Source organism: Dasypus novemcinctus, chromosome 1 (assembly GCF_030445035.2).
Source record: "Dasypus novemcinctus isolate mDasNov1 chromosome 1, mDasNov1.1.hap2, whole genome shotgun sequence".
In the NCBI taxonomy this organism is placed as follows: Eukaryota; Metazoa; Chordata; class Mammalia; order Cingulata; family Dasypodidae; genus Dasypus; species Dasypus novemcinctus.
In genome coordinates, this window is record NC_080673.1 from 92,256,053 (window position 1) to 92,270,369 (window position 14,317).

Genomic DNA, 14,317 nt, shown 5'->3' on the forward strand with positions numbered 1-14,317 from the left:
GCCTTGTTTATATACAGAAGTGAGTATAATGTTGAATTCATGTTGAGTTTATTACTGATTTGCCATTTTATTTCTCACCAAAAATTGGACAATGATAAGTACAGAATGATTCTTTCTACACCATATGCAAACATACACAGTTTTAAAACCCTCAAGCCAAAATTATGTCTTAGGAAGAAAATGCCTCTACATACTGTGTGGCTTTCATGAAAGTGTAAAAATAATCATTTCCATCCCTCAGATACCCTACTCCAACAATTTTAACATTTTGCCGCATTTGCTGTATTATTCTATCCACCCATCAATCAATCCATCTGTCTATTTACCAATTTTCTAAAATATCTGAGAGTATGTTGCATAAGTAATGCTGCTCAAACATTGAACACTTCCATGTACATTTCCTAACCATAGCCTTTTATAATCTTCAGATGGGAGGAAAGATCTTTCCTGGAGTGGCCAGGATAAATGTCCTCTTCATTGGGTGGTTGTATTTCGTTTTATCTATCAGGATACATGAGGATTTTCTATAATGAGAATTCAGCATATAAATACTGAAAGGTATTTTATCCTTGCCCTTGCCTTTGTATTTAAAATGAGAATGACGATCTCTTAATGACCAGTATTGACCAAATAACCCATGATGATGTCTATTAAAGCACAGAAAAGTGGATGAAAAATGATAAAATTGGAATAAAATTTTTAAAAGGGGAAAACATTAACTGAATTATGTGAAATAATGGAATGGAAATGTCTACAAGTAATGCAAATGGCATTTATATTTGGCTTTATATTTCAAAGAACTTAATTATCTTCTCCTTAGTTCCATTATTAAAATAGCTTTTCATACCTTAATCAGCACTATCCAAGGAGGAAGACTTTTGTAGGCATGCTAAATGCTAGAGAGAAGTCTAGTTTGAAACCTTCAGTTTCAAATCATTTGAATACTTGAAGTGATGATATGAATGTATATTACCATATATATCAAGATAAATATTTATACATATATCTTTCAAAGCTATCCATATTAACAGGATAAAGGCTCCCATGAGTTTTAGGGCCTGAGGTTCTCTTCCACTACAGAAATCAATTAAATGGGAATAAGCTATTACTTACATTCTTTGATGAACAAATAAGTAAGTGTCAACACAACTGTGTGACCACTGAAGAGGAAATCTCCACACAAGATATGTGACCCAGTTATGGACAATCCACCGCCAGAAATCAAGCGTAGAATCCGCTGTATTTTTGCCTGAGAGTCTCCATTGAGCTGAATGACAAAGAAGATTAGGAAGAAAATTTATAAGCTTTTAAAATAATATCTCATCCCAGTTTGTGTGACACCTAGAAAGGTCACCAGGTTGTGTTTTGTTTGTTTTTTAATCTAAAAAGTCAGAAAGAATCCAAAGGAGGAGAAAAGATAAGCTTCCTAAACTGGGTTTTATTCACTGTATTGGCAAATTTTATTGACAAGTTTTAAATTATTCAACATGTTACTAATAATATATTTTGGTGGTATCGTGTCCTTGAGCAAAGCTTTTCAAAATATTAATAACCAATGACCTCACCACAGCTATGAGCTAAAAGGCAGAACAAAGCTATTTTCTTTCCTTTTTGCAGGGGGAAGTCAGGGTTTTGGATGGTTAATATTTCATTCAGCTGCATACCACAGTAATAATATTACATATTATATTGGTACCTGGTATTAAATGGGTACATAAAGCCGCTCTAATGTCTGACAGAAACATTTACAGCTAAAAAGAAGAGCTGCAATAAATTAAATAATTTAATAGGTTTGAAAACAATGATATGGGATGGACTAGCAGCTTCAAAAAGTAGGTAGTTTGGCTCAGGAAAAACATATCCCCAAAGACGTAACCCATGTGGTGTGGCAGGTGTCAGGAGAGCTCTCATGGACAGGATCTAGAGGCCCTCATGAGAACACGAGTTAACCATGGGAAACAATGACGGCTAGGGTTGGAGTTTGAGGAAATGGTCAAAAGGTTATATCCCACTAGAATTTAAGCATACAGGAAGGGGTAGTATATTAAGAATTTTTCAGAAAGGTAGGCATGGAAAATTGGAATAATGAAATGTTGGGGCACCAGGTAGAAGGTTTCAGATCAGTCTAATAGAAAGCAAACAAAATCTACATAATAAAACTGTTTTCTCTTTTTTTGTTTATTCTTTTATTATTTTAACTTTTTTACATAATAAACTTTGAAAGGCAAAGAAGAATGATACTCAAAGGTTGAGCTATAATATACATGAGAAGAGAAATACAAAGACTATATAAATTTGGAACCTTGGGGACAAGTGTATAACAGGCCACCCTTTACACTCAATGATCCTCTGGGGCCCCTGGGCCCTGCAGCACAGGGTCAACGCTATGCTTTTATGAGAGGCAGTCCAGCAGGGCAAGCTTCTGCATGCATTGCTTTTAGGCCAGGCCAGTGTGGCCGAGCAGATGGCTATATGCCAGAGGACAAGGAGCTAGAGTTCTTCTATCTGAGGAAAATCAAAGCCCGGAAAGGCAAATAATTCCTCCCTCCCATCCTAGCTCATGTAACAAATGTGTCTATTGTCCTATGAAAAACAAAAACCAAAACCGCCATGATAGTGGTTAACATGGTGGTGAAGGAGGGTAAGAAGTGTACAAATGCACAACAGAGAAGACAGTCCAGGAGTGGAGAAATGGAGTCAGCCCCAAAGCAGGTGGAAAACCAGTCTATCAAGTACAATAAGGAATTGGGGCAGGATTCTTTGCTTCAAAAATCTATTGGGGGGAATGGATGTGGCTCAAGCAATCAAGCACCTGCTTCCCACATGGGAGGTGCAGGGTCCAGTCCTTGGTGCCTTCTTAAAAACAAAAACAAAACAACAAGGAAACAAATGAAAAAGTCAACTTAGGGGAGCTGATGTGGCTCAGTGGTTGAGTGCTGGGTTCCAACATATGAGGTCTCGGTTTAATTGCCAGCCCCATCCCCAAAAAAACCTATTGGGATGCCCCAAAATTTCCCAATTAAAAAGCAATTTTATGGATCTCAAAAGCTTCCTGTATTCAAGAAACCTTTGTAAAAAGGGAACCACACCATGATTGGTTGACAGTTGCAAGTAAGGTTTTGCCTAGAAAATAACACAAATTGGAGTTAGAGGGTAGTTTGAGAAACTGGAGGTTTCAAAGAACTTCACCTTCTTCAAAAGTTTACATAGGGTAAGTCCAGATGGCAAAGCCAAGAGTATTTTTCACCATGTGTAGACAGCCCTTAAGCAAAAGAGGCCAAGTAATAGGTGCTCCTGCTTTGAGAAGACAGAATCTAGAAGGGGGTAAAGGAGTCATGCCTCAGGAAGACTAGAGGATTTCAGGGAAGAAGTATTACAAAGAAGAGAAAACAAAGTGTTGTGGCTTTGACAGGGAGGAAAGAATGAAGCCACATGCTTTATCAGGTCAGCCACAGACATTCAGGAATTTCTTATCAAGAGGTTGGTACAAACAACCATCAACACTGAGATCAAATAAAAAGGTACATTCTCTCTCCCTGACCGTTTTGTTCTCAGTTTAAAAAGCACACACTTTTCTTAATTTCAAAATCATAAATTTTTCCTACTCATCCATGCATCACAAGTTATTAATTTATGCTATATTCTCATTTTCAAGGGCAGAAACTCTAAGGCCATCAGTCCCTTTACTTGGAGAGTCTATGGACTCAAAGATATAGGCATAGTAGGAGCTAAAATAGGCCACACATTTTCTCCTCTTCCCCCTTTCAGCAGTACAGAGATGGCCGATAGCATTTGATTCAATATATGATTATACAACCGAGAAAGATTTTTCGCTTCTTGCTTTTTCTGTCTTTTCTTAGTTCTTAATTCCTCAATCCTACCACTGCTATCCTGAGTTGGCAGATCATGCTCAGTATGAATGCTAAGTAGAACCTCAAGAAAGGAAGGGAAAAAAAGAAAATAGAAAGAAAACTGGGGGCCAAAAGGAGGAGAATAATAAAGGCTAGGATTAATGGATTATTTTTTCCCTAGTTCTATTCTAGTTCAGTTGGAACCCCACCCCCACCCCATCACATGTCACATAAGACTCTAGTTCTTATTAACTTGCTCCATTTCGGACCCTTTTCTGTATCATTATTGGATACGGACATAGAAACCTAAGAGAAGTATCAACCAAAAGAGGGAAAACTAACAGGGGCTCAAGTCTTTTTAAGGGCTCCTTAGATTGGGACCTCTCGCCCCACTTCCCATCAAAATAAATTCGGTAGAGAGGCCAACTTGGTGGCTGCCAAACCACAAACCATCCAGGCTGTCCCTTTATTTAAGAAAAGAATTCCTTTGGACAAAATTAACATCCAGGGTAAGAGGGAAAATCCGCCCCAAAAAGGCTTTCTCAGGGAAGAGGTATGTTGCTATCCCAGCCTAATGCTTTTATATGTAGCAAAAAAAGGTTTGAAAAGCCACATCCTTCTATGTGAGCTCTAATATCTGGGTCAAAACTTATTTAAACATGGTTTGAAGAACACACATTTTGTGCCTATAAGCCAAAGCATGGGTTGGTAGTTGAACCAAATAGTATGCAAAGGACTCAAAGTAAGACATAGAGTAGATGAAGGAGCAACTGGAAAACTGTGGAAGTCAAGGATTTCGTAAAAGGTCCTATCACTGGGATCACTCTTGTAGAGATCCAATCTGTTGGGTAATAACTTTGATTAAGCATCAATTACTAGATCTGACTTCCTTCCATAGTGAGTAGTTTCAGTATACATAGTTCTGTCATTGCTCGCAGTCATCCAGAGCATTCTATAGAGTCAGTAACATTCAAGAGACAGGTAGGTTTGCAATCACAAAAATCTAAGGAGTGTTCAACGCAGCGGCTGAAGCAAATTTAGAGTGCAACTGTGACTCATGTTCTCTAACAGTGATAACCTCTAGTCAAAAAAATTGATCTTTCTTTTACTGAACCATAATTCAAGCACGTACAGCCTGTTTATGCTTCAGTAAGAGATTCTGACAACAGAACAAGCAGAAGGTTAGTGAGGATGTTACCAGTTTCCATTATAAGTATCTGTAGCTTTGTTATCCAGTGGTATATTTACTGATGTGGCTTCTGAAAATTGCAGTCATTCCATGGAGGACAATCTTCAATTGACTTCCTTTCTGTAATCATAGCAATTTGTCCCTGCAAGCCTCACCTACTATTAGGATGGGCTTGCCTTCATTTCTGTGGCCAATTCCCCACTTAATGCATTGTAATGACCCCTTGGAAGTGCTTATTATGCTTCTGAATCTGCCCCATGCCTTAAATTAGTTTCACTAAAAATCAGTCAATGTTTCAATATGTACACTGCTTTAATTACAGATACTGCCTGCTTTGATGGCTTTGGAAAATTATAGCTTCTCCAAACCACACCTTATATTTGGGGAGATACACTGTTGAATTCTTTAGAACTTTTTCCTTCCATTTTGGACATCTGCTTAGTGTTCAGTAAAATATGATGTTAGACTTCATTCTCCTATTCAGAAAGCACAAGATTTGTAAGTTCCCATTTTACTAGAGTCTCGGGTGATAATATCTCTCTTGAGAACTGACGCTAACTGGAGAAACTGTGAACTCCTGCTTGAGACAGTTTCAGTATACATCCTACATTACAACTCAGTGAAAGGACACCCATTCCAGTTGCTTAGGATAAAAACCTTGGAGTCATTCTTGACTTCTTTTTCTCAAACCCCATATTCAACTTATAGCACATTTAGTTGGCCCTACCTTCAAAATGTATCCAGAGAACAAAAGAGACAATGACAAAGGCAAAATGTGATATCAGATGAGATGTAATAATGGAAGAGAGATGGATCAAAGGGACATTATTGGGACATATGAAAAAAACTGGAAAATAGACTGTAAGCTTTATATCTATTTTAGATTTTTTGAACTTGATAACTGTACTTAAAATGGTTACATAATTGAACATCCTTGTTCTTAGGGAATGTGCATGTAAGTATTTTGTGTTCAAGGAGCATGATGCATACAACTTAATGTCAAATGTTAAAAAAATAGACCAATAAATGGATTGATGGATGGACAGATAGAATGATATGGTAAATTGGCAAAATGTTAAAATTGGTAGATTTGGGTAGGAGGAGGGCAGTGCACGATACTGGAGTTCTCCATATAGGTTTTGTACTATCTTTGCAACTATCCTGTAAATTTGAAATTATTTCAATATTAAGTCTAAACAAACAAAAACAAATAAAGAGCTATATTGAAAAAAAAAAAAAAGTGTACAGAATAGACCCACTTCTCACCACCTCCACTGCTCCCAAAGGTCCCAGATCTTTCAGTAGGTCAAAAGGCCCTATGGGATCTCGACCCACATCACCCTCACAGCTCTTCGGGAACAGTGGCCTTGATGCTTTTCCTCAAACCCACTGGGACTAAGTTATTTTCTTGGCCATCCACAAGGCTCATCCCCACATCCTGGTGCAGCCCAAATGCTTTCTTACTAAATGCTTCCTAACCCTCTATATAAAATAATTACCCCCAAACTCCCTTCCACCCTTCCTTAGTTTTATAGTTCATTTGACAATCACTGGACTTAACACTACCTGACAAATGAGGAACTTTCTTGTCTGTTTATTGTTTATGTTATCCCAACAGAAGAGAATCTTCAGAAGAGGGACTTTGTTTTGGTCATTGCTGTTACTCCTGTGCATGGTAAATAACATTTGTAGAATGAATGCACGGACTAACAAGTAAACAGGAAGTTAAAAAAGGAGAGAGTCAAAGAGCCAATGTAATTTCCACTTAGCAGAAGACAAATTTTTTAGGCATTTTAATTTCTTCCTCCCAAAGCTAAGGAAAAATAGAAAACACACTAGATTTCAGTTAACACATATGTGTCTAGGAAAATGTATGATAAAGAGTAGCTGCTCAATGACTGTCTTCTTGACCACCTCTAAACGATAATCCAGACACGCTTACCTTTGGAGCACACTGGAAATGCATTCCAGGCACAGGAAGAGTAGTAACATACATCGTAATACAGCGATATAGGTATAAAGTTCCAATGATAAAAAAGAATCTGCGCCCCACTATTGACCTAAAGGAAAAGCAGGGGTGGGGAAACACAAGCTTAGTGGTTATTTTTGTTCCTAATGCAATATAAAACAATGTTTGACAGAAAAAAAGGATAATTTAATACAGAATGGCATTAACAAACCAACCATAGTTTTAGTGTTTAAAGGCTTATTTGTGAACTGCTCAGTCATATAATTCCAGGGGGAGATTGTACCACAGGCTTCAAAAATTAAGATTCACACAATGTTTAAAATCCAGGTGGTCCAGGGCCCAACAGGAATGAGTCTGTGGGAATGGGGGGTAGAGGGGAGAGGGAGGGGAAGAAAAGTAGACCAAGGGTTCTAGATAATCACCTCTCCTAAAAAAGTCACTCATTGCCAGAGAATTCAATGAACCTCTCGGTTTTTAGTCAGCACAGTACATTAATAAAACTCTCTCTGGGGAACATATCAAAGGTATAAGCGAGCCTGAGTCATAGAGGAATTAACTAATGGACCAAGGTGATATTACATAATTGGACACATAGGGATATGTGACAACTCATTTAACCTGGTTATATAAGGCTTATGTAGGGATCATCTAAAAGCATTTTGACAATTTGGGCAGGAATGATTTTCTCTATAGCTAAACAGATTTTCAGAGAATTACATTTTTAAGATGTTCAAATTGTCCTTGTTCCATTGAAGGACATTTTAATTGTGAAGCTGTAAAGTGACTGATTTGCCTTGTTTTTATTCCATCTTGATCAAAACAGGCCAAAAAAACAAAAACAAAAACAAAACAAAACAAAACAACCACCCAAAAAACCAAAAGTCCTTTCTCATCTTAAAGTCTTTGGAGCAGATATTTATCTTGACTAACACTGGTCTCTCTTTCTTCATCACCTCAGTCCTCGTCTGAGGCAGTGGGTCCCAGTTGTTGACTGAGTACACTGCCCTCTCCAGAGGGAAGGCTTTGCCCATTTGCATCATTGCCTCATGGGTGCTGAATGGGCATCAGGGCTCCACAGCGTCCTCACTGCAGCTGAAGATGGCAACAACTTTTCTGCTGTGTATTTAGGGGGTGGGTCTGTAAGTCCTTGGCCCTGGGGATTTAGGAGATAACTGATACAGGGATCTTCTAAAGGCCCCAGGGATTACCGAATATAATTTCTCTAGTACATAAAATACATTCTTCCAACTCTTCTATTTCCAGAACTCTCAAACATTCAGAACTGGTTCTGATCAAAGACTTCTGGAAAAACAGGCAGCTGCAGTTGCAGGCATGAGGCAGATTTCAAGTTTCTTCCAAGGTTGTCGCTGACATGGATCAAGGTCTCATTCAGGAAACAGACAAGGCTTCTAATTTAAAGAATTATTCACAGATATCTATTTTGGTGGCCTGTCTCCAAAAGCCATTTTTAAGATTATTCCACAGGGCTCCTAGGGTCAAAACTCAGGAACACCACTTAGGCTGGGAGATGAAAGTACTTATTTATCCTAAGTCAGCTCTTCAAAGCTCTGCCTTTCCTAGAACTGAAAAGTGATGGGTGATAAATAGACCTGAGTCTATTTCTCTGGTTAAGTGAAAAGTGATTCACCCTTTGATTCAACTCCAGATTCAAGAGTTCTCTTTTGATTTGTGCTCCATGCTACTACACAAGGCAAAGTAATAAGCAGGGATTATTATAAGTCAATTATATTCATTCTGCATTCTGAGTTCAGCAGTACCCAGAAGAGAAACTCTGATGAAGTATTCACTCTGCAGCCATATACACACACAACCACACACAAAACAAACAAAAAAAAACTACTGTTAGTGATTTCTTCCCCCATATCTTTGAAAGGTATTTTAAAAAGAAAGCAAGTAGGATTTCTCATTTGGCTGGAATTTTCAAAATTGGTTAAAAAGCTTATTCCACTAGTGACTAAAATATAAGATCTAATGGAAAAATTAAGAGTAAAAAGAGAAACTGGTGTGGTTTTTTCTTCCCCTAAGTTTTTGACGATGAACTCACATGTGAGCAAAACAGTGGGAATCACTGAAATGTGTGGCCCAGCTTTGGGTTTTAACATGGTAAAAGGTAAGGTGGTGACAGGAAGACAGTTAACCACCACCATCGATTAACAGATGAGGATTCAGGTAAACTGAGGTGAAGACTGTACCTTAGGATGGACACCAATTACTGATAAGACCCTGAATAATTTTTCTTTTTGCATACCTGTGAACAAAACCTTGCTCTAAATGAAAGGAGTCAGCAAACATCTGTGGCCTAGTCAGGCTTTCTTATGTTCAGTGTTAGTTCCAGATAATAAAAAGAAAAACACTGTGTTCCTTCCTTTTAGCATAAATACAACAAAGGTATTCTTTACTTTTAGCATAAACCGTGCCATAACTAGCGAACAACTGCAGCAGCAAAAAATTCTTCTAAGACAATTCATGACTATGTCTCTTTTACCTAGACATATTTTAAAAATGTACTGAGAGCGATATTAAGGAAATGCTTAGGAATGATTTCAGTTTGTAGAATAAATTCAAAGCTGCAAAATTGCATTTGGGGGCCTCTTTAGCAAAGACATCAAATTTCTTTAATATCAAAGCAACAGCCAATTGAAAATAATAGCTGCATAAATTCTGTTCTAAAATCTCAAAAATGAAATTCTATTTGGCTTTGAAGCTTCTAATCGCAGCAACTAAGTCAGTACACACTGCATTTTAAAAAGCCCCAGTTTATGGGCAATTTTGAGTATATTTATATTTTAGTTGATCAAATTACTAGAATTTTACTGTTTTGTGGACCAGCAGCCAGAATTCATACAGGGAAGCAGAAATAACCACCTCAGAGCTATATCCAATTTTTAAATGCCTTCAAGGTAAAAATACCTGGCTTACTATTTCCTGATTCCTGCTAGTACAAAATGGAAAGATCGAAACTAGTGAACTAAGAGATCCTTTGTGATGCTGTGGTGGAAAACTGAAGGTACTAGTTTACTTTAGAAATTTAAAACCCAAACCACACAGACCCAGCTCTAAATTCAGTTTCTTAAGCAAACTCTTGTGATTGCATTGCCAATAGGCAAGAGAAATGTAAAATGTGAGAACTTCTGAATAGAGGCAAAGCTCAGAACATCCCAGTGATTCTAAGACCAGTACAATCATCACATTCTGAGTAACGGAGAAAAAGCTTCCTGCTGTACACTATTCCCTACCTGCCAAGAGCCTGAAATAACACAAGCATGATGAAGCGAATGTTATTCTTTCCATGTCTCTTGATTTATCATAGAAGTACTATAGTGCCAAGTTGCTTGCAATCAGGAACTGCCCCTTAAATTCATAAACTCTGATTCACTCACTACAAGACTGCTGTATACTAACCACTATCATACACAATTGTCAGTAAACATTTATTGAATTTTGACCAAATTAATTCAATGTGGTAAATCCTCCTATTGTTTCTTTTCATCCAGTGCCTGGATAAGACTCAATGTATTAGGTCAATACGAAAAAGATAATTTCACATCCACTCACTTGAAAACTAACAACAAACCCAAAAATGTATCAGACCTACTTACTTGTATCTCAGAAACAGCCACTGGGTGATCCATAATACAACTAATATAATCCCATTTATTTCTGATACAGAAAATGCCCATTTCACCCGATCAATGTAATCAAAAAACTTGTCTGGGAGTGGAGGGCTCAGTTCCTTGGGAGGGACCCTCTCATGTACAACTGTGATCATAACGGTTGTCAAGACGAGGTTGAAGAGAGCATACACAAAGGCAATGCCAGTCTTCCACCACTCCAAAGGAAATTTGTTCCTCGATTCAGTGGGCATAGCAATTTGGATATAGTCTGGGTACTTTTTGGCACCCTTTCGCAGCCCATTAGATAAGCTCTTAGGTTTACTGTTGCCATTTTTTTCTTCTTCAACAGGTTCAGCAGGTCTTTTGTAAGTGTTTGTTGGATCATTGGTTTGATTTTCCATATGTTCTTCGAGTTTTGCTGTCTCTATGATATCCATTGTCCCCCAGTCTTCAGATCAAAAAGGAGATGGTAAAGCTCTTGTTATCTGCGGAAACTTAAATTTTCTTAATCCCTCTATTTCCAAGGTCAACATGGACACTTAACAACCAATTGTTTCCTGATACAAAACACAGAAGATAGTCATCTGATTATTCTTCCTCCCATGTAGCTATCTGCTGTACATTTGCCACATTGAAGAAGGAAGCCAATTTTCTTCTGCCAAAAGTTGGACCTATCACACCTGTAAAAACAAAACAAAACATCAGAAACTGTGATGGTCTGATCATTGACTATCCAAAACAATATTGTCAAAATAAGGAAAGAAATACCAACGGCATTCACTTTATAAACATATCGTCAGAACATAGTTAAAGCTGCTGAGATCAAATTTATTTACAAAAGGGTGAATTGTTTTATATTGGAATTCTTGTTTCTTTTTTGGGCTGATGTCAATATTAATAGGAACATTTTATCAATTCCCTTTTAAATTTCTTTCAAGAAAGTCAGGACTCAACAACTTAAACATTTCATCAGACACCATTACTTGTTGCTAACCATGAAGTCATAATAAGCTAGAACCTGCCCAGAGATCACATCATTCCTTTCTAAGATTGTCCATCTTTTTATAAACCCTAAAGAAAGTATACATACCTGTGATGAGTAGCTTGCAGACACTGAACCGCTATACCCTATATTTGTCAAAATTGCCAATTTTTAAGTTTCTGATTACAAACATGAATCTTCTTATGTGACTACTTTTAAGAACAGTCCCAGGTTAAAAACTATCCATTCGGAGTATTTAAAATGACACTACCTCAGTGTACATCTTTATATTAAGATATGTATACTACACAAATGCAGCTGGCAGTCTTCAGAATAACTGATAAGACAGCTAAGTCTTAGCTATTGACTCATTTGGGTATGAGTAGATTTTGTTACTTTAAGGATAAAATAACTTAATATACTTGACCTGTTAAATTAGTAAACATTTTGATGTCGCCACCACAATTTCTGCCCAACAACAGAACCTGGCATCCCGTGGGCCAGCTTGGTGAGCTTACCACAGCGCCGAGGAGGAAAAGGTAGCTCCGGCTTAGGCTTCAGAGGCTTCAAAGGGGAAAGGCTTCTGGACAGCAGAGCGCCCCCATCAACTCTCTTATACCGCCGAGCAACAGGCCCCAGCTGTTCTCAATTTAGGAAGGCAGTATTTTAGTCAGGCAACAAATCCAGCCACCTGAAGGCTTTCCATCCTTATAATTAGTCCCCACCCTGAGTACACAGCACAATTTAAGCATAATCCTTTGCATTTTAAAAATCTCTCTTGAAGGGTAACTTCAGGGAAAAAAAATGAGGAAAAACCCAAAGTGGTGAGTCTTTATTTAACAGGAAAAGAAAAAAAGTTAAAATGGCACAGTCAATACGTACAGGCAGTGTTTACAGTTATGGGTGGCAAAGAGATCAACTACACTAGTGTTTACTGTGCATCTAAATGCCACAGCACTGAGGGGTACGTGATGGGAATAAAAAGGCATTAAAAAAAAAAAAGACCCAACCTGAACATTTACCCAGATTTTACAGTTTAACTGTAGTCACAGAGAGAACTAAAACAACAAAATTACCAGAGGAGACTGAATGGCACATTGTAAAAGGAGAGGGATGAACTGATCACTAGATAAAAATGAAAGCTTAGTTGTAATGTATCTCTGCTGTCCTGACAAGATGTTCCATAGAGACACCGTCCAATTATTTCATTTTTAAAATTACAGATATATAATCAGGTAAGTTGTGGGCTTAAAAAACAATCATGCATAATATGTAGAATTCCGGTAAGCAGACATGGCTCTGCCTACCATATGGTATGCATCTGCCTACCATATGGAGGGTCCAGGGTTCTATACCCAGGGCCTCCTGACTCATGTGGTGAGCTGGCCCATGCACAGTGCTGCCATGCACAAGGAGTGCCGTGTCACCCAGGGGCGCCCCTGCATAGGGGAGCCCCACACACAAGGAGTGAGCCCTGCAAGGAGAGCCACCCCACCTGTAAAAAGCGCAGCCTGCCCAAGAGTGGTGCGGCACAGAGAGCTGACACAGCAAGAAGACGCAACAAAAAAGAGACAGTTTCCCAGTGCTGCCCTGATAATACAAGCTGACACAGAAGAACACACAGTGAATGGACACAGAGAGCAGACAATGGGGGGGCGGGAGAAGGGGAGAGAAATAAAATATATATATATATGCAGAATTCCCAAACATCATCCCTCCACCAACACCTTATGTAGTTATGGAACATATAACATTTGTTACACATTATGAAAGAACGTCATCAAAATATTACTACTAGCTTTGGTCTATAGGGCACAGTTCATTTCTCAAAAAGGGAAAGCATGAGGAAAATTGGCCTAACAGAGAAATGGAGGATCACTGGAAGAGGAAAAGCCAGCAGAGGGAGATTGCCTGGAAGCTTTTACTTAGAATTTCCAACTTCTCACCTTTCTCTTGTCCTTTTGAAAAGCTCCCAGGCTACTAAATACATTAGCGGCAGGATGAGAAAGGACCAGTTGCCCTCTCAGTAAAACATGATTGACAGATAGTCTCAATATGGCAAATTGATAGCACAGGGTTGAGGACTGAGTAAGTATGCCTGAAGAGTTGTCTTTGTAAGAGTTAGTTACAAAAACTAACACCATGGGGGTATTGGTTCTAGTGGAGGTACCCAAGTACTAACTCAGTTCATTGACTATATTTTACCACCCCTAGCCTAACCCACGCAGAGCCTTTTGCCAAATTAACATCCATATTCACTCCAACTTTACAAGTATACATCTGATTCTAGTCTGGTATTCATTTGGGGAAGAAGCTTGTGATTTTGAAATCTTATTTCACCAATGGACATACACATGACCCTTACAAGGTAGCTACCCAAGTTCTAGAACACAGAATGTAGAACAGAAGAAAATCCAATTAGTTACGTGTTTTTTTTTTTTTTTTTTTTCGGTAAGAGGAAGCACTCAGCCACTCATCTCATGGGACAATTGTGCAGATGACTGAAATAATTAATCATGAAAGGCTTTGTACTCCTGGGAATAAAGAATTCTATGAGTGCAAAGCCCATTTATTGTCATTAGTACCAGGATAGATATTTTCCTTGGTATTTCATTAAGAAGATTAAATATACAAAGTACATTCATCATGTGTCAACCAATCTTGAGACTCAATGTTTGTCATCAAGATGAT

General features: G+C 38.2%; 1 protein-coding gene across 4 annotated transcripts in view; it reads right to left on the reverse strand.

Moving 5' to 3' along the window:
• The window catches only part of SGMS2 (sphingomyelin synthase 2), an 89,681-nt gene that overhangs the window by 8,305 nt on the left and 67,059 nt on the right, over positions 1-14,317 (reverse strand). For 3 of the 4 annotated variants that reach the window (XM_058294433.1, XM_058294412.2, XM_058294409.2), the window contains 3 exons: positions 10,630-11,324; positions 6,983-7,100; positions 1,114-1,267 (listed from right to left, as the gene is read on the reverse strand). In XM_058294433.1, coding sequence (XP_058150416.1) covers positions 1,114-1,267; positions 6,983-7,100; positions 10,630-11,081 — 724 coding nt within the window. In that variant the 5' untranslated portion in view covers positions 11,082-11,324. Of the gene's footprint in view, positions 1-1,113; positions 1,268-6,982; positions 7,101-10,629; positions 11,325-12,144; positions 12,266-14,317 lie in introns of all 4 variants that reach the window. The other variant, XM_058294419.2, reaches the window with a different exon arrangement.